The sequence below is a fragment of the Elaeis guineensis genome, chromosome 16, assembly GCF_000442705.2.
Source record: "Elaeis guineensis isolate ETL-2024a chromosome 16, EG11, whole genome shotgun sequence".
Classification (NCBI taxonomy): domain Eukaryota; kingdom Viridiplantae; phylum Streptophyta; class Magnoliopsida; order Arecales; family Arecaceae; genus Elaeis; species Elaeis guineensis.
The window spans coordinates 39,102,520-39,121,145 of record NC_026008.2 but is presented as its reverse complement, the minus strand read 5'-3'; the positions used below and the strand labels follow the sequence as shown (position 1 = coordinate 39,121,145).

At 36.5% G+C, this 18,626-nt stretch overlaps 1 protein-coding gene across 3 annotated transcripts; it reads left to right on the top strand.

The window, feature by feature from the left end:
- The first annotated feature begins 4,734 nt into the window (after positions 1 to 4,734).
- On the top strand, positions 4,735 to 18,182 carry LOC105059652 (la-related protein 1C-like). 3 transcript variants are annotated; one of them, XM_073250179.1, is made up of 6 exons: positions 4,735 to 5,468; positions 5,628 to 6,177; positions 6,261 to 6,429; positions 6,513 to 6,603; positions 16,961 to 17,075; positions 17,308 to 17,446. In XM_073250179.1, the coding sequence occupies exons 1-6, from the start codon at positions 5,010 to 5,012 to the stop codon at positions 17,310 to 17,312; spliced, it is 1,389 nt and encodes a 462-aa protein (XP_073106280.1). In that variant the 5' UTR covers positions 4,735 to 5,009; the 3' UTR covers positions 17,313 to 17,446. The 3 variants fall into 3 exon arrangements, with proteins under 3 accessions (XP_073106280.1, XP_073106279.1, XP_010941333.2); XM_010943031.4 differs by having other exon boundaries at positions 4,737 to 5,468; positions 17,004 to 17,075; positions 17,308 to 18,182; XM_073250178.1 differs by lacking the exon at positions 16,961 to 17,075 and having other exon boundaries at positions 4,736 to 5,468; positions 17,308 to 18,182.
- The last annotated feature ends 444 nt before the right edge of the window (positions 18,183 to 18,626 follow it).

Sequence of the window (18,626 nt, the reverse complement as noted above, 5' to 3'; positions counted from 1 at the left end):
ACAAATGGGGAGAAATGGCAACAGGGATTAGATTTGAAAAAAAATGAATTGATGCAGCTTCTACACTGACCAATTATAAAATTTTACCCATATTTTGCCACTGCTCTCTATTTTGAAGGTTGCTGTTACTGAAGTCCTCAAATCTAGTATCAACTTGAAAAAGTGTGATAAAAGCAGGAAGCATCTACTTTGGTGCAACCAAATTTTCACATCTTTTCCTGACTTTTTTGACTATGGCTTCGATACGCATCCTAAGTTTAGAAAATAAATGCTAGACTAACATGAAAAAATAAATAATCATGGCTAATTTTTGGGGTTGAAGGCTTTGCAAAAGTTTTGGCCCTTCTGTGATATAACCCTGATTCTTCTAGGTTGTTTGTCTGCCCTCATTTTAGTGTAGCATTGCTTTAGAAGTCATTATGTTGAAAACTTTCCTGCAGCTGGGAATATGTGCATGTGACTTGCACAAGCTTAGGTGCATGGTGCAACAAAAATAGATGAGGATAGCAAAAGGGTTGGGCGTCGGAAAGGGAGAAAGGACTGTGGTCCAAAGAATTTAGGAATACCTGCACCAATTAAAGATTCAGCAACTTTTGTAGGCCGGGCTGCCCTTTGGCAATCTTTGTGAAATTGATTGGTTCTTTTCCACTGGCTCAGAATATGGAACAGTGGTTGCTCTTCTGATTGATGGTTCCTTCTAAAAAATAAATTATGAGTATATGAAAAAATATTTTACTTTCTTTGGCATGGAAATTTTCATGCTTGCTTAGAGGTGGATCCTAGAAGCAGACAAAAGGTTTGACCAAATAACAGGATATTTGATCTGATTCCATTTTAGATGTCCAATCTTCTATAAAGTTGTGGCATATATATCTTATGTAAAGTGATGGAATCTAAATCTTATCATTGTGAGATGCTTATTTTGGATGTTGGCATGCCAAGGTCGATCCACTTTGTTGGCCATCATTGTATATTGTCCTGTTTCATGGAGCAATGCTAGCATAACTTAGAAATCTGACACAGGATAAGTCATATAACTAGCATCATATAAAACCTCAAAACAATACTAATTCTCCTGTCTGTGGCCACCTGTGCAGTTTCTCTTGAGAGCAGACTTCTTGTAAGATTTCTATGTTATTATTACTTCCAATTAGAACAAGTTACATAAACAGCTTGACATTAAAGCCTGGTAATAATACTACTATCTCTGGCCGCCTATACATGTCAGCTCAAAATAGACTTCCACATAAGCTGTATTGAGTTTTTAGTTGTAAGAATTCCATGTTGCTAGTCCTGGCCAAGCCATGTTCAAAAAAGGAAGTTCTTCTTGACATGTGAAATAGAGCCTCTGCAAGTGCTATGGATCTTAATGACTGCTGAAATTTATATATGGGGAACAAGAAACAAGAATCTCGTAATTGAAACATAGATTCCAGACAGCAATCTCTCTTGTTCTTATGGCTTCATTCTCAGCAGGTTAATCATCATGTGGATTTGGGGATTTAGTTGTGACATTGGAAGCGTATATGATGTTGGCAACTCTTGTGACTTGGTTTAGCACCTGCCTCCTTGGAAAGCAGTCTTGAGTTTGAATTCCTGTGACACTTGGATGCAGTATGGTGGCTCTGTTGGCATGGGTAAGAATAAAGATGGTGCAGTTTGGTCTGATGCTGACCACCCCATATAATTTGTTTTCAGTTTTAGTTGTTATTTTTCGGGTAATGTGGAAAGATTATTTGCAGTACAGCAATTGATACAAATAAAGGTTTTGTTGATGTAAGTTGTTACCCTTGTTCTGCTTTTTTTTTTTTTTTGGAGCAGATATATCTGAATCAGCCAAATGGTACATACCTTTGCAGAAATGGATATATCAAGTGTATATCTCAATTAGTCCACTTTTATTTGGCTATATGTGATTTTTAGTAAGACATAAGCTTAAATCACCATTTTGTGTAAAGATTTTATGTCTTAGTTTTATCAAAACAAGTTTAATGGAAAGTAGTGTACAAATTCATTCTAATATTTTGCCTATGCCTATTCTAATGCAACTTGAGAGCCACTCTTTCTCAAGAACAAAAATAAGGGGAGATCTATATGTTGATAAAAAAACCTAGAAGGATTGTTTAGTTGCCTGTGAATGGTGTTCTCAAGCTCTCAAATCTTTGACTTTTTCTTCTTTTTGGTAAACTGAGATCTTTACTATACCTTGCAAAGAAGTTGCACTGACAGATGAAGTAGATTTTTAAAAAATGTTTGACACTTACGAAGGACCTAAAGGAAAGTACGTTATACACATGAAGTTTCTAGCTAGCTAGCAAATTCATCACATCATAAATTAAAATTATTAAATTAACTATCACCAAAGAAACTTTAGCAACTCCTTACTACTTTAGTTGATGTCAAATGGATTTAAACATGGTATAGTCAAAACTACCTTAAGATTTCGAGAGAGAAGAAGAATTTCAAGGTAAGGTCAAGAAACTATATAGTATCTTACAATTTCATCTTGATAATATCAAACAAAAATAAATTTATCAAATTATCAAATTTTTTCTGTATGCATCACCGGGCAATCTTAGAAGGTAGTATGAATTACCTTCAGAATAGATTGCTATCATTAAATTACTAGTAATATTGATTATTGTCATTAGGACACAGGTAATGTTGCAAAAAAATTACTGAAAATCTTAATTGATATATTTGGTATGATAATCAGATTATCGGTAATGTAAAATCAAAATTTTAAAATAACCTCAATAATTTTGTCTAAGTGTTCTTCTTTTTCTCTGATGAGAAGTGGTGGGAGTAATGTGGGTGTAGTGATAGCGCAGGAAAGTGGCGAGTCGAAGGGGGTTTGGAAAACCGCTGGCACTGAAGGGTGGGTGTGTGTGAAGCTGTGGGGATAGTTGAGACAGATGTGGAGCCACAGAGGGGTGGTGGGAGACAAGATCGGAGGAGCTGCGGGAAGCAAAGGGAGATGGAGGAGCCGCAGACCGAGGGCGCACGCGAAAGGGGGTGGGGGGAGGGTTGGGGAATGGGTTTTATGTGATTTTTTAGGGGATAATCTTATCCAGAATTTTTATTGCAACATTGCTAAAGAAGTGGTACTATGGATAGTCACCCCTCCTCAAGGCAATCTAGATTACTTCCTATAAGGCAATTTGAATTACCATCTAAAAAGTATACCAAATGCAGTAATCCAGATTATCATATTAAATTACTAGCAATTTGGATAGATTGTCAGCTACCAAATGCAATCTGAGAATCATTTATCTGAAAAAATAATTATGGAGGAAAATAACTTTTACTATATTTGGTTGGTAGAAAAATTATTCTGAAAAATAATACTGAAAAAAGATTACTATATTTGGTTGGAGATAAATTTATATAAGAATATGATCAAATTTATAAATATATCCTTCAATATAAAATAATTTTTTGATACTAAGATAGCATTATTATCTCTAATTAATTTTTATATAATGACTATAATCACATAGCCCTTTACATAATACCATTTTTATCTTAATTTTTTTGCAAAAACTTTTCATTGAATGGATTTGAAAAGAATCAGAATAAATTCAATGATTACATATGTAGCTTTCTTGAGAATATTTTTATCAAGTATAAATTATCATCACTCAAGAATTTATCAAATATCAACATTCTCATGGTATTTGTTTTATCTTCTCTCTTCGAATAATAAATTTAGGGTCCATCAATTTTTTTACCATCTTTCTCTTTCATTTTTCATACTAAATATGATAATCTGATATGGAATTTATTTTTCTGTACCAGATTACCCCTAACCAAACACATCCTAAAGGATTTCACGTAACATACATGGGGCATATGAAACTTTTAGCTAACTTGAAAATTTATTACCTTAAAAATATAGTTTTGGATTTAACTATCATTTGAATAAACTATAATTAACTTCTAATATATTAGTTATTAGCTAATGGTCTTTGCTCTTGCAAACCCAATTACTACCAAAGCAAGATAGACAATATCATGGAAAGTAGCTTAAGACTCTCTTTTACCAAAGAATTGCATAAAGCTTAAGTAAGTTTATAAACAGCAACGAAGAAAATAATGTGAGAACAAATCAGTCAGACTTGCATACCTTTTGTCTCAAGTGAAGTTCTATAACATGTGGAACAAATTTTCTAATCTCCGAACTTGTAAATGAACTTCAGTAATGGGCGTTATGCCTCTAAAACTTGTAGCAACCATCAAACTTGTTATCACGAAGTTTAACATGAATAATTTGTCCATCTATTAAACGTCTCATGTGTAGAAAATAATAGAAATGGGATCAAAACAAAGCACACCAATCCTCCTAATACACATCAACTTCATGATGAAACAAAGCATGTCTATACTCTTGAATCAAGTTCAATAAATTAATTTTCCTCCTTGCTAACACTTTTCTTGTTTTTTTTCAAAATGGTCATCTTCTAGCCACATCAATGGAAGATAGATAGCATTGCTTAGGTGAGAAAGCACTTAACCTTGGTGTCAGACCAAAGCAAGTAACACGACAAATCTGCGCACAAATTAAGCAAGTAACACGGCAAACCTGTGCCCAACTTATTGAACAGAGGGTGAGAAGGTGGTCAGAGTCAAAAGAGGAAACGGCAGGGGGCAATTCCTGCCACCATAAATTAAAAAAACAAAAAAAAAACAAAAAAAACAAAAAAACCAAAAACAAAAACAAAAACAAACACCCCCTGCAGCAGCTCCTCTTCCGCCCCTCAAAAGCAAAGAAGGAACCCAGAGACGGAGAGAGAGAGAGAGACGTAACGCCCCTCCCCGTCGCGCTCCACATCGGATCATACATTGCTAAATAGAATTTCGCTAAACCCTACAGAGTATCCCCTAATTCCCCACCTCACTCCCGCCGCCATCTCCTCTCTCGTACTTCGCTTCTTGTTCTCGCTCTCTCCTCTTTGCTTCCGGGAGCTCGCCGATCCTTTATCGGGACCCTAACCCTAGCGTCCCCCGCGATGTCGCCAGCCTCCGACCCGTCCTCCAGGAACCCCCGCTCCGCCCAACCCGCCCCCCGCTGCGGCGGCGGCGGTGGCGGCGGCGCCACCCCCTGGGCCCAAGTCGTCCGCGGCGAGCCCGAGGCCGCCCCGGCCGCGTCCCAATCCCCGCCGCGGCCCGCTTCGATCTCCCACCCGGAGACCTCCGATCGATCCCCGCCCCACGTGGAGAACGAGGCCTCGTCCTCCGTGCCGCCGCCGCCGTCGTGCGAGAGCCCGGACCAGGGGAGCAACGGCAATGCCGCCGCCCGAGGGAAGAAACCGGCTTGGAACATGCCGTCCAATGGCTTCAATGAGGCAGGCCCCGTCATGGGGGCCGACTCCTGGCCTCCTCTCTCCGAGTCTACCAAGGCTTCTCTTAAATTATCGTCGTCGGATTCTTTGAAGGCTTTCTCAGATGGATCAGTTTCTGCTCCCATGGTGCGATCCTTAATTCTTTCACTGATTTTTTTTTTTAAAGTAATTTAGCAAAATTTTTTGAGTTTTTATTCCTTTTCCATGCTTGCATGTTGCTTGAAACCCATCTATTGACTTTGATCTTCTTGGAATCGGGTTCTTGCGATCACGTCTCCTTTGCAGAAGCCAAATTCCAATCACCGAAACCCTAATTCTACTCTGAACCATGCGACACCTATCCGCCAGAAATCCAATCCGAATTCTCATGGAGGCGGCGGCAGTAGCAGTGGTGCATCAACCAATGATGGACCGCCAACACCTTTATCACCACCGGCTTCGGCCGAGACAGCTCCGATCATCCCTGACAAACAGTCTCGCCCAGAGCCTTCTCCTACCGATCATCCCAACAAGAGCAATAGCAATTGGGATCATGGCTCGAGGAGCAACGGGTTCACACCTAGGCAACATGGTTCAGGGGATCACCATGGCGGCTACAGTGGCAATCGCAGGGGCAACAGTGGTGGTAGTGGGTCACATCATGGAGCCTATCGTAGCCGGAGGGATTGGAATACTCCCAGAGGCTTTAGTGGGAGAGATGCTCACATGCTGCCGCCGCCACAACAGCATCGGGGTCATCCCCGGCCATTCCCCAGGCAACCTCCACCTTCTTCAGCACCATTTGTCACCCCTCATCCACAGGTCCGGCCTTTCTTAAGCCCCATGGGCTTTCCCGGTAAGCTACATGGTCTTTGGTTGTCACAATCTCTCGTCTCTTGGTAGGTTTCTCTATTTTGATGGTCTGTAACTCTTTATCAGAAATTCCTCCTCCTGTATATTACATCCCGGCCCACCCACCGCTTGAATCGCTCAGAAACATGCCTTTTGTTGCTCACCAAGTACCACATGCAATACCCCCTACAATGTTTGTTCCTGCAGCAGATCATCAGCGTGCTTTGTTATTGAAGCAGATAGAATATTATTTCAGGTAACTTCGAAAGTCTGAAGTTAATTAACATTTGACCTTGTTCTGGTACTTTGTGTTATTTATTTTTGTCATTTTGCTTGCAGTTCTGATAACTTGTGTAAAGACATATACTTGAGGCAGAAGATGGATGTCCAGGGTTGGGTTCCTATCTCATTGATTGCTGGCTTTAATCGAGTGAGTTAATTTGGAATACTTTGATGTTTTCTTTTCATCGATTTTTGATTTTGCATTGTCACTCTTATATGTAGTGCAACTGCTGTTAGTTTTGTTTAAATATAGTGTATATGAGCTGCTAGTTTCTTTTTCATTGTATTTTCAGAAGAATCAGCTATATATGATTTTACCCTTTACCGCCAAGTTGGACCTATAATCACTTGTGTGTACTTATTTATATTTTAAATAGTATGATGCTTTATCTTTGGTTCTGCGGTGCGAGGATTTACAGTTTTTTAATGGGTAAAGCTTTTCCTTATACTTAATCAGAAGGCAATTGTTGGTGACATGAAGTTCAATCTGGTCATGCATGTGTAGACTTGCCTTTGTTTGTTTTACGATATATCGATGTTCAATTCTTACCTTCAAAGATGCTAAAACACTGTGAGCCCATGTCATATTTTGCTACTACTGACAATATTGGGGTATCTAGAGTGAGTTATTATGATTCAACTGGTATATCTTCTAATAGATGCTCTTCCAAAATAAATCCAACAATAAATTATATGACCAATAATCATGTGCATAGATGAAGTTTGATAACTCCAATGATCAGCATGTGATCTCCTAATGATAACAAGACAATTAGGAAAACTAAGAAAGAGAAGGGTCAAAGATACTGTTACATAACTAATATTAATGTCAAGTTAATTCTAGATGTAAGAATCAAAAACATTATGAGATATTGGCATGAGTGCTAATGCTTTAAGCTAAATAACTTTTGATAAAGTAGTAAAATCTAATTGATGTTCTTTGTCCAAATAAGATAGAGATATTGTTTTCTGAATTTGCAATATCTTTTTTTAATAAAAAAAATATAAATTGAGTTTTGAATGTGGATGTGCAAATTTGCTTTAGTTAAGATTAATTTTGCTAGAATAATTATCACAGAGAGAGAGAGAGAGAGAGAGAGAGAGAGAGAGAGAGCCTTTGCATTAAAATCTGGAATTGATTGAGACAAATTTGTGTTTTTCCATCACACATCCGTAGTATCAAGGATATTTTGGTGGCTGTAGCTTCCCAGGGTAGGAAAGTAGTGAATTGATTGATTCTTTTTTTTCTTTGGTTACACAAAAGAATAAAAAATGATTGATGCCATTAGCTGACTGATATTGTCCAACTTATTCATATTTAACTTTTAAGCATTAGCTTAGTTTTGCTTGGTTGTCATTAAGACAATTCCAATCAAAATGAATGCAGGTTGTAATTAAGACAATTCCAATCAAAATGAACACAGACTTTAAATCTCAAGTTGTCTCGGTGATTTTATGTAACTTATTATATTTTTTCCTTGGAAGGATGAATGAAATGAGATGGTCCCTGATGCCAAGGTTTAAGTGCCCAGCACCAGTTTTTCACTTCAGTGTGTTTTTTAAGTGATGTGGTATACTGTTGCACTTGTGGTTTAGTCTATTGTTAATATTCATCATTGTTTTCTAAATATATTCGTGTTCCCAACATGAAAAGATATGGATTCTTGTAATTAATTGTGACGGTCGTAGACAGTTATTGAGCCTAGGAAATGATTGAGGGCTATTCTTGCATGCCTTTGAGGGGTTTTGTAAGTGTTCCTGATTTAAAAAGTTGAGCAGGGAAACTTTGGAAAGTCACTGATAGCCATATACTTAATATGGAGTTGGAAAATTAGGAAACCTGCAGTTGACTAAATTTGGTTACAAGGTAGAGGAAGATATTGGGAGTTCTGAAACTATTAATGAAGATTATTAAATAGATTAGTGCAGGCCTTGAAAGATGTGATGATAAAAAATAGAGTTGCAGATTAAATATCTTAACTACAATTCTTGAAATTATTGTGGATGATTATGCACTGTATTCCTTTAGGTTTGAGCAGATTTAATTAGAGTACCTGGATCTGGATTGCATAAGTAGCGCTCGGTGGAATGAGACTTAAGGAAAGGGGCATTGTGTTTATTTAAATTATTTTTGGTTAAAAAAAAAAGCTATTTTCCAGATAAACTCTAGCTGTGCTAAAATTATGTTTTTTGGACTGGCATCATGAAGTTTTAATCAGAATTGTGAAGAGACTCTTGAGGTTGGTAACAAAAATGAGAATGGCAGTTTATTTGAGGAAGAGATGCAATGCAAGGAATTTTCTTGAGTTGAAGATTAAAGAGCCAATTTGTTGGGTGTTAGAATGAGGACCATGTTTTGCTCTACTGCCCCATACCACTGGCATGGGCCTACTATACCATTCCGTACCGGTCTTATACCGGGATGCTATCTCGTGCCATACTGAACCGTGTATCAATACTGTAATAGGATGGTATCAGGTACAGGATTCGGTACCAAGACGGTGAATCTTGTTGAGGACCACTATCTAATACAAGTTGATCTATTGGAATGTATGTCATATTAGACTATTAGAACCATAATTATAAGATTGTCTACAATCATGATAATGTGTAACAAAAATTAGAGATAGTATGAAGATTGAAATTTTGAAAAGATTAACGTGTGTGTATTTGCATACATATATCCACCCACCACCACCACCACCACCACCACCACCCTACCTATATGTATGTATTGATTTCTTTCTTCTAAATAAAGGAGTGGTGATTCCTAAGCAATTTGTTCGATCTTGGTTGCTTACCTGGTTCTACAAATTGAAAGTCAACGCTTTGTATGGAAAGCAGAAGGCCCATTTTTATGTAGTTCATTCATATTTGGGAGCTGATGCATTTATGTTTGTTTCTGGAGGATGGATGGATTATTGCTAATTTAGTGCTTCTGAATGTTTGATGCTTGGCTTTGCAATGAAGAATGAGGTTGTCTTTTCTTATATGCGCCTTTTTAGTATAATTCAACATTTTGGCTGAAAAGAGATGCTACTATTTATGGCTCATTTGAATGAACTAGGAAGCAGGAAAGGCCAAAATGTTTTGCCTTGGCCTCAGCCTGTTATGCACAATATCGCTTGGATTACATGCCAAGCCTTCAAAAACAATTCTAGTAAAATGTAATAGTCATGCAATTTCTTTGGTGTTCTAATTGACTATCTACCAATTTCTGTAGACCCATTTCCCATGTTATTGATGACTTTTGCGGAATCTATCTGTGAGATTTATTTGAATTTGTTTTGCCAATGCAAGGGAAAATACTATGGATGAAGTTTTTAGAGATACAAGAAAGTGCAAGGAGGAATGCATAGTACCCAATTCTTCCTATTGTTTTTCATTTTTGTTTCCCATATTCTTTTGACACCTGTTTCCATTCACCTCATTCATCACTATTTTCAGTTGCTTTTTCTTGCTTTGGTTTTATGTATCATTTCCAATGCCATATTCTCAAGGGAAAGTGCCCTAACCATTTTTGGCAGTCAGTTACAAGATCTAATTTCTTTTTTAAGAATGATTGTGCAATTTCAAACATATAATATTATGGTCTTAAAACATTGCAATCTTAAAGCGCACCAAATACTATTAGCATGGCATTTTTTTTACTTCCTGGATTTGTTCAAGATCTTCTAGTATCAATTTTTAAATATTTTTGTATTTATCATGTTCATATCTTTTGATATGAAACCAAATATAATGAACCGAGCCACTAGAAGATTGTGGCCCTAAGTTTGGATGGAAATGTGCTCCAAACAAAAGTTTTAAATCTTGGGATTAGAAAATATATATTCTAATATGATCTGTTGTTCCTTGTGGTACTTTTCAGGAAGGGTGGGATTTGAGTATTGTTGCATTGGGACAATCAAATGATGGCATATGTAATATTCTCTTGGGTCCAGTTTTTTTTTAAAAAAAATTACACCTTATTTTTTCTTGTTTTGCCTAACTTACTAGGATCTTAAATTGATAAAAGTGGATAAGAATTTTGCAAAATATCTTTAAGGTTAAAAAGTGTAATAGGAATCTATTATCTGCTTTGATTTTTTTGATGTTGTCATTCTATTTGGTGTAAAAGCACCAAAAGTTGATCTTTAACTCATGCTTTGAATGTATGAGTGGGCTAAGCTACAATAACAGTGCCATTGTAATAACTTGGTTGGAAGAAGAGAGTGCTAAGGTGAGCGCACACCTTACAGGATGCATGCTATATAATTTATTGATTTTCTGGATCTATATTGTTCAGGTAGAGATAACATAAAGCACATGACAGATCAATGTTTTCGAAGCTAGCAGGTGGTAGGATAGTGGCTTGAGGCCACTGAGGTGCTCTGCAAGCTTCATGGCTGGCAACTGGAGAGTAGGGTAGCCAAAATAAGTATAATGAAGTAAGGAGATATATATATATATATATATGTATATATATATATATATATATATATATATATATATATATATATATATATATATATATATATATATATATATATATATATATATATGTACATGTATATACACATGTATATCGATATATATGTACATGTATATACACATGTAATCGATATATATGTACATGTATATATATAGACATGTGTATACACGTGTGTGTGTGTGTGTGTACACATGTATATATACATGAATAATTTGATAAATATAATATGACATCAACTAAATTCAGTAAGTCTTCCAGCAAAAAAATAGGGGTTTGTGGTAAGTCAATGGGAAGTAGAACTTTGATAGAAAATAGCTCAATTTCATTTTTCTTGCTAAAACATGACATAAGACTGACCAGGATTATAGGAGGTGGGCTAGTTGGAAATGTGAAGTTTTAACATTTGGTGGTAAGCTTTAGTTGGTTGATATTGCCGACATATTTGCATGTGTTCTAAAATCTACTTTAAGACAATTTCATATGCAATGAGGAAGTTGAGGAGCTTAAAAACCGACTTCTTGTGGAACACGGAAAGTGGTTGAGGCAAAAGGATGGAATCCATTTTGCAATTAGTTTACTTCACGTGAAGATAAATTTCAAGGGGATTCGAGCACAAGAGATTTGGAAGAAATTTCTCTGTTTCTTATATCAAAGTTTTAATTTTTTTAGTATTGTCTTTCTTTTCTTGACATTTCTCCGTGCCATGCCTAATCACTCTCTACTTCAAAAAAGAGACTTGAAATTTGTTCATTTCTTATTTCACATTTTTTACAATTGCCTTTCTTTTCTTGACATTGCACTGTTCCATACCTTATCTCTTTCCCTACTGCAATTATGCTATAGCTACAAGGTGCTTGATTCATGTTTCCATATGGTCCATTCCTTGCTATATGACACTTGTTAACTAATGTTTGGTAATGGTAGCATCTTGAAGCTATTCAACATGGTCAAACCTGAATTGTTGCGTGATAGCGTGTACCGCTGCACAATCCTGCACCTTGCAGGACCTGCTGAAACAATATATATTGTGAATCCAACATAGACAGGTCCTTTATTTCTAGTTTTGAGGATAGCATGCCCTTTATTTCTTGTTGCTTGTTGTCAAGGATTATTTCTTGTGCCCATGCCTGTTAGAGGCTGATATGGTCGACAGACTATGTCGACATCTGGCATGCAAAGATATACTGCATTATTTATGAGTTTAAAGTATAGACCAATTCTAATTTGTCTGTATTAGTGTGTAGATTCATTTAAACAAACATAATGTTGTACTGAACTTTTGATAAATAGAATCATAGATTTTCTTATATTTGTGATGATTATTGGAACTTGCAGAAGCTTATGTACCATGAGTCACCTTGATTTCTTTAGTCCCATGTGGAACAAAGATTTTTAGTCAGTGGCATGCACAATCTATAGATCTAGTACGAAAAAGAATGCAAAAAGAAAAGAAAAAAATCAACGAGGAAGGGTTCCAGAATGTCTAAATAGAATGAAGCTATTCAGGATTGTTAGAAACAGTTTTGATATGAAAGCAGGGCATAGGATTGTATTGCTTCATATAAGGCTAACCTATATCAGTTTCATATGCACCAGTGCAGGCTGCTGCAATAAAAACACGAACTTGCAGGAAACTACAGTGATGCAAACCATTGTATCATATTGATATCTTCTGGTACAGTATGTATCAAGATACCATTTAGCATGGAGGAGCTTCCTGATCCTTGCTTTAGACTTCCACAATCAAATGACATGTGATATTTTTTACTGCCTCCTGGGATGAATCAATGAAGGTTAATAATTGCAATAGTTCTCACGATCATGATTATCATTTGAATTTTTTGGGTAGCTATATAATGTTTTGTTGTGGTTGACGATATTGATTTTCTCCTTTGGTTTCTTTTTCTTCTTTTCCTTCATCTATCTTCTCAGTGTTAGACCATTACTTCATTTGGCCTAACTCATTAGGAACTATATTAACATTAGGTACACTGAAGTGAAGGACCTTCTCTTTTTTTTAATGTGTATTTTGACTTTTAGAGTGAAAAGTTGGGTATAATGCTTCACAGACATATGTTGTGAAGTGTTTGTAACAATTTTACTGAATGATATTCTTGATTGGATTATCTTTTATTTCTTCATTTAGAGGTACTCTTTTTTTTGTGTGTTTATTCCCCTTTGTGGCATATTACAATAACAAAAGAACATGCTTGTTCACCTTGTTATGATCACTGTCCAATCAAATTAGCTGATTGGTAATTATGTTAATCTTGGGAATCCTGTTGTGTGGTTCCTTATTCAGGTTTATAGTCATGTTTAATTCCTATCTGCACGGTAATTTATTACTGTTTGCTAATATCAAACTTATAGTGGATTGGAAATGAGAGTAGTAGGCCCATACAATTTGTTGGAGTATGTGGATAGCACAGGAGAAGCACTCTATAGAGGGCGAAAAAGATGTGTTCTTGATTGTCAAAAAGGGAAAAAAGATTTGGTCTTAACACCAAGCTTAAATGCTACCTCAAATCATACAATGAAGTTCCAAGTTTTGATGCTATGATTTTCCAAAAGCTTTCATCATTCTAATCTGTAAAATATGGACGTGAATTTTCTGTTGGATCACACAATTGTTTCAAATTAAGTCAATAATCTGAATGACATTCTTTACCTAACAAAATTTCATAGCCTCGGTTTCTCAAGTTTGATTTGCATTGATAGTCATAGTGGATCGTGTTTAAGATTAATCTTGTATAGACTTGTGGGTCATTGGCTGACTCTTGATAGTCCAAGGATAAAGATAGAGGAAAAAATATGTTCACTGATAGATTCTTCCTTTTTTTTCTCCTTTCTGTGTGATGATTCATTTTCAGTTATATTTTCTCTTGTCCTGACTATCAACTTCATTCCTGGCCGTATTAAGAAGTCCAGGGTCATCTTTGTGAGTTAAGTCAAGTTTGAAGCCATGCTTAACAAAGGTCGTTAACTGAAAAGGACAGATGTAGTTATGTCGTATTTTACTTCCAACCCAATAACCAAGGATAAAAGGACCCTACTATCCTGCTGGATTTTATGCATCAACATGCAGTATTAAGAGGTATTAAGATGTCTGAGACATTCATTTCAAGTATGGTTTTAACTTCAAAAAACTAAGATGGTCAAAGATTTGGCTATTTCAGGATTGTAATATTCTAGTTTAGGACAAAGCTGCACTGAAAATTTAGGAAATATCTGAGCTAATATTCGTCTCCTTGTGAGGTGATGATGAAGATTTTGATATTTTTGGACTGATCACATTTGGACAAGGTTAAGTAACACAATTTAGTAGTGACCACATGTATTTTGATATGTTTCTGGATGTTCAATAGTTCTGCAGGTAGCTCCAGACTTGTTCTCATATGTAGGATCTCTGGCTCCTCATGAGCAGGTGTTATATGAATGTGCTTATAGGTTCTTGTGGTTTCATGCACAGAATGGTGGGATCTTTCATGATAATGGTCAATTTGGTTAGGAGTTTTACCTGTCATTTGATCTCTCTTCTTTTATTGTTATTTTTATTTGGTTAATTAGAACTAGCAAAAAATTTACATTACATAATGTTTATTGTGAACTAACTTATTACCAAAAATTTAATTGTGCTTGTTTCAAAGTGTCTAATTGTATATGTAAATACGGTTTAGCTTTTGAAGGGGGAGATAATAAAAATCTATTCCTTCATGGGAATTTGGTTATATTTTCAGATTGTTTTACAGGCAATCCTATAGAATTTTACTTGGGGGCAGTAGTGATTCTAGATTATATGAGCTTTAGGACGAGTACCTCGTATGGTAATAATAGTTATCTATTAGAGAGGTTGTTCTTTTATCAGTTGAATTGAGTTAGTTGTATGTGAAGCCTTGCATGAATATCAGTTATCTGTCATTATTGCATAGATTTGTCATTATTTTTTAAAAAAACTTTAATGGCCCTTGTCATATTCATGTTCTGGGGAGAGGATTACCGTGTCTCTATTCCACAATCCAAGCCTAACCTATTTATTAAACTGGTAATATGAACTGACCTGCCCATTTAATAAGTAATAAATAGGTTAGGTTGGGTAGCCTTTGGTGCTACTTCACACTAACTTAACTTGACATTCTTAAATCCATGTTGGCAGGATTATCCCAATGCTAACCTGGTTAATTTATTAATCAATGTTTTCTGAGATTAGGAGGGGATAATCCCCACTATGTACCCTATCCTCACCCCACCTGAGAACTGACTCCAACAGGAATCGGACTCCTACTCCCTCGCCCAAGGGGCAAGGGGTGATACCGCCAGAGCAAGTGCTTGGTGATAATTTATGAACTGATGTTAGTCTGTTAATTTCACATGTAATAATTTATAAACATAACATCAACAGTTATTTTTAAAAACAGTTAAACAGTGTATCATGGGTCACTTTCAGTTGTGGTTTGTAGTCCTGTTGATCCAACTTGATTATTAGACAGGTCAATCTGGGTCAAGCATACGAAGCATCTAAACCCGAACCAGCCCATTGAAAGATGGGTGAGTTGTGTCAACCCGTTTCTGATGCAAACCCTATTGTAGCCAACCCTCATGCTAACTTTGTGTTGGGTTGGCAGGTTCAGGTCAAGGATTACCACCTTTTTTTTTTTTTTTTTGATATAAGCAATTATTCATACAAGTCTTGTGTGAATACATCCAAGAGAGTCAGAGACCAAAGATCTTTACTTTCTTATGGATGTTAAGCTCATGAAGGTTTTGCACGAGCTCTTGTCTGTCAAGTATTCATTGAAAAGATGCTTGATATAAGCATCTTGTGTCATTGTTGTACAATATACTTGTCAATAAATATCTTGAAACGTGCATCAAGTCAACATCTTTCAGTATGCTATTTGGATAAGACCAAATTATGCTAAGGGTGGGAATTGTCAGGAGTGTCACATTCACACAGCTCGTCAGTTGGCTTTTTGCTGTTAACGTGTGTTATAATGTATTAACTTGTGTCTATCTTTATTTTGTGTGGCACTACCAAGCAACTTTCCCTTTTCTGTTGCTCTTGCTGCTGGTATGGCAGCAATTTTGTCTTGCTATCATCTGACTGTTTATGTTTATAATCGCAATACTTTTGTGATGATTTGACAATGATACTAAAGAATTAAGCTGCAATGCATGAAATGGAAAATTATTGAAATTCTGAGCAACCCTTTTTCGGGGGGTATGATCTGTCTGTTGACATCGAAAGATGAGATAATATATTTTTTGGAGTTACTGCCAAGAATAGTTTTAAGCTGGTTCAGATTTTTTTTTTTAATGTTTTTCTATGGTCAATTCCTGGTTGACTTTTATTAACATCAGTTGTGATCCATCCACCCCATCTATGTTGATGTCTATGATGATGTATCGCCCAACTGGTATGGTTGTGTTTTCCTGCTTACAGCCTTGCATGCTAGTCAGTTTGAATAAGGATCACAATTACATTTGTCAGTTCATGATCTTTGATAGGAAACCGGTCCATTGTTTGTAATCAAATTATGACTTCTCACACAATGATCAGCTCCTTTTATTCTCTCTTTGGAGGTTGAAAACCTTTCTTCTTGAGGTTCTATGCACTTTACCTCCAAATTCATATTTGTATGTCTGTATTTCATTCTTTAAAGCAATATCACGAAAATTTGGTAGTTCAAATTAGTTCAGTGAATTGTCTTGTATGTAATTACTCTTCAGTTGATCATGTCTGGATGCATTTGCAGCCAACAACTAAAGTAGTGCAAATATGGTCAGGCTTACATTTGAATCCTTTCATTACTCTAGAATATTCGACCATAGGAGCAGGAAGACGCTTTATGAAGTATACCGTAAAAATGAAAGTGTGGACAGGATCCATGGAGTTGTTCCCAGGCAGAGTTGATCCATTAGTTACAGACTTGCAGTGACATGTTTAATATTTTTTGTGACAAACGTTTTTGCCTCTATTGAATTTAGGAATCTTGGATTTGCCTTTGATGATTTGTGTTTCATTTCTTTCCAGGTCATTTTTATTCAGTACAAAATTGTCTGTGTCATGTTTGCAGGTCAAGCAATTGACAAACAACATACCATATATATTAGATACTATACGAGGTTCAAATATAGTGGAAGTACAGGTACAGCAACAAGAACTCTGTTATCCTGTTCTGTTGTTTTGTCCTTTCAGATATGTTTATAAGTGTTGGTTTACTGCAAACTATTCCTTTTACCCGCCAGCTGATAGACAACAGGAACAAAGTTGCCTGTGCTTAGGCCTGATGAATGCCTTGAATCATTAGCTTTCTTTTTGCATGTGAAAGGATTTTCTGTCACATCCATTAAATTGTTCCTTGTTGTGTTGTCATGCAGGGTGAGAAAATAAGGCGGCGTAATGATTGGGTGAATTGGATACTCCCATCACCACTGAATCAATATAGTACTTCTGCCGGGCCTTCCTCTCCAGCAACATCAAACTATGATTCTTTGGCAGCTCGTATGCATAATGTTGGACTAGGGGAGGGGGCTGCAAGCCACGATAGTTTGCAGGGCCAAACCCATACGGAGGAAGTTCTTAGTAGTTCAGCATCTGGGAATCAGAATGATCTGTCACATTTTGGAGAACCTAACGGAGAGGAGAATGGGCAAGGAACTGGCCGCACAGAATCAGATTGATCTTAGTCTATATGAAGCTAAGAGGCCACATTACAAGGCCATGTTCATGATGCACAGGAGTTTGCGGGAAATGGTTGCTAGTGGGGAATTATTGAGTGACACTCAGGGTCCTTTATAAAGTGAGGTCCTTGCCTTTTTTTGGCTTGGAATGTTGGTCTCCCTAAGTAGATGGCAAATAAAAAGCACAAAAAAAAAAAGGAAAAAAAAAAGAAAATTAAAAAAATAAACTGAAGGACAAATTATAAACGGCATGGCTAGATAGAGCTTCCACTGAGTTGTATAGTTTGGTTTGGCTTGGGTGAATGACGATTTTTGGTGGTGATATATCTGGTATGCTTGGTCCCTTGGGAATGTTCCTGAACAATCCCAGCCTTTTTGGTCACATACCAACATTTTTTGGGGATAACGGAATTGGGCTCTCATGTTCCCAGAGTTTCATTAAGAGGGATGGAAACGATATAAATTCTTATATGACCTCTCTCGAGCAATTTATATCACATCTATATACCTTTTCTTCAATTTTAATTGAAGATTATTACTTCATAAAATTCCCTGATTGTTTGGATAAATAATTTTGCATATAGTAGGTTCAGACTCAGTTTTTGGAACTTTGATGGTCTGAATTGTGTGATTTATTTGGTTTGCTGGTGGGACTTGAATAATCACCAAGCACTGTGGATTCTAAATTCATTTATTTGATTTCAGGTTCTTCTTTGATATTTTATTGAAACTGAATGCACAATATTTTTGCTAGCGAATTCTGGTTCACTTTGGAAGGGACTTTTGGTTCACTATGGATATCTCACCGGTTGCTATCTGGGTTGATACCGAAGGGTCATTTCATTGCAGTTCTTGGTTTGCTTGCTCCATGTGTGCATGCATCTATAGGCCTTTGAAATTACAAATTCAAGACCTGGGGTTAGGTACTGTTAGATGACCGGATGTGGAGATTATCGCCGTATCTCCTGCAAGCTCTGTATATGCTTGCCATCGAAGAAACTATGTTGTAACTACAG

What these genes read in the sequence shown, in the direction of transcription:
- LOC105059652 (XM_010943031.4), top strand. Translation starts at nt 5,010, where the DNA reads ATGTCGCCAGCCTCCGACCCGTCCTCCAGGAACCCCCGCTCCGCCCAA. An exon ending in CAGATAGAATATTATTTCAG is followed by an intron (nt 6,430 to 6,512) that starts GTAACTTCGAAA and finishes TTTTGCTTGCAG; the next exon opens with TTCTGATAACTTGTGTAAAG. An exon ending in CAAATATAGTGGAAGTACAG is followed by an intron (nt 17,076 to 17,307) that starts GTACAGCAACAA and finishes GTTGTCATGCAG; the next exon opens with GGTGAGAAAATAAGGCGGCG.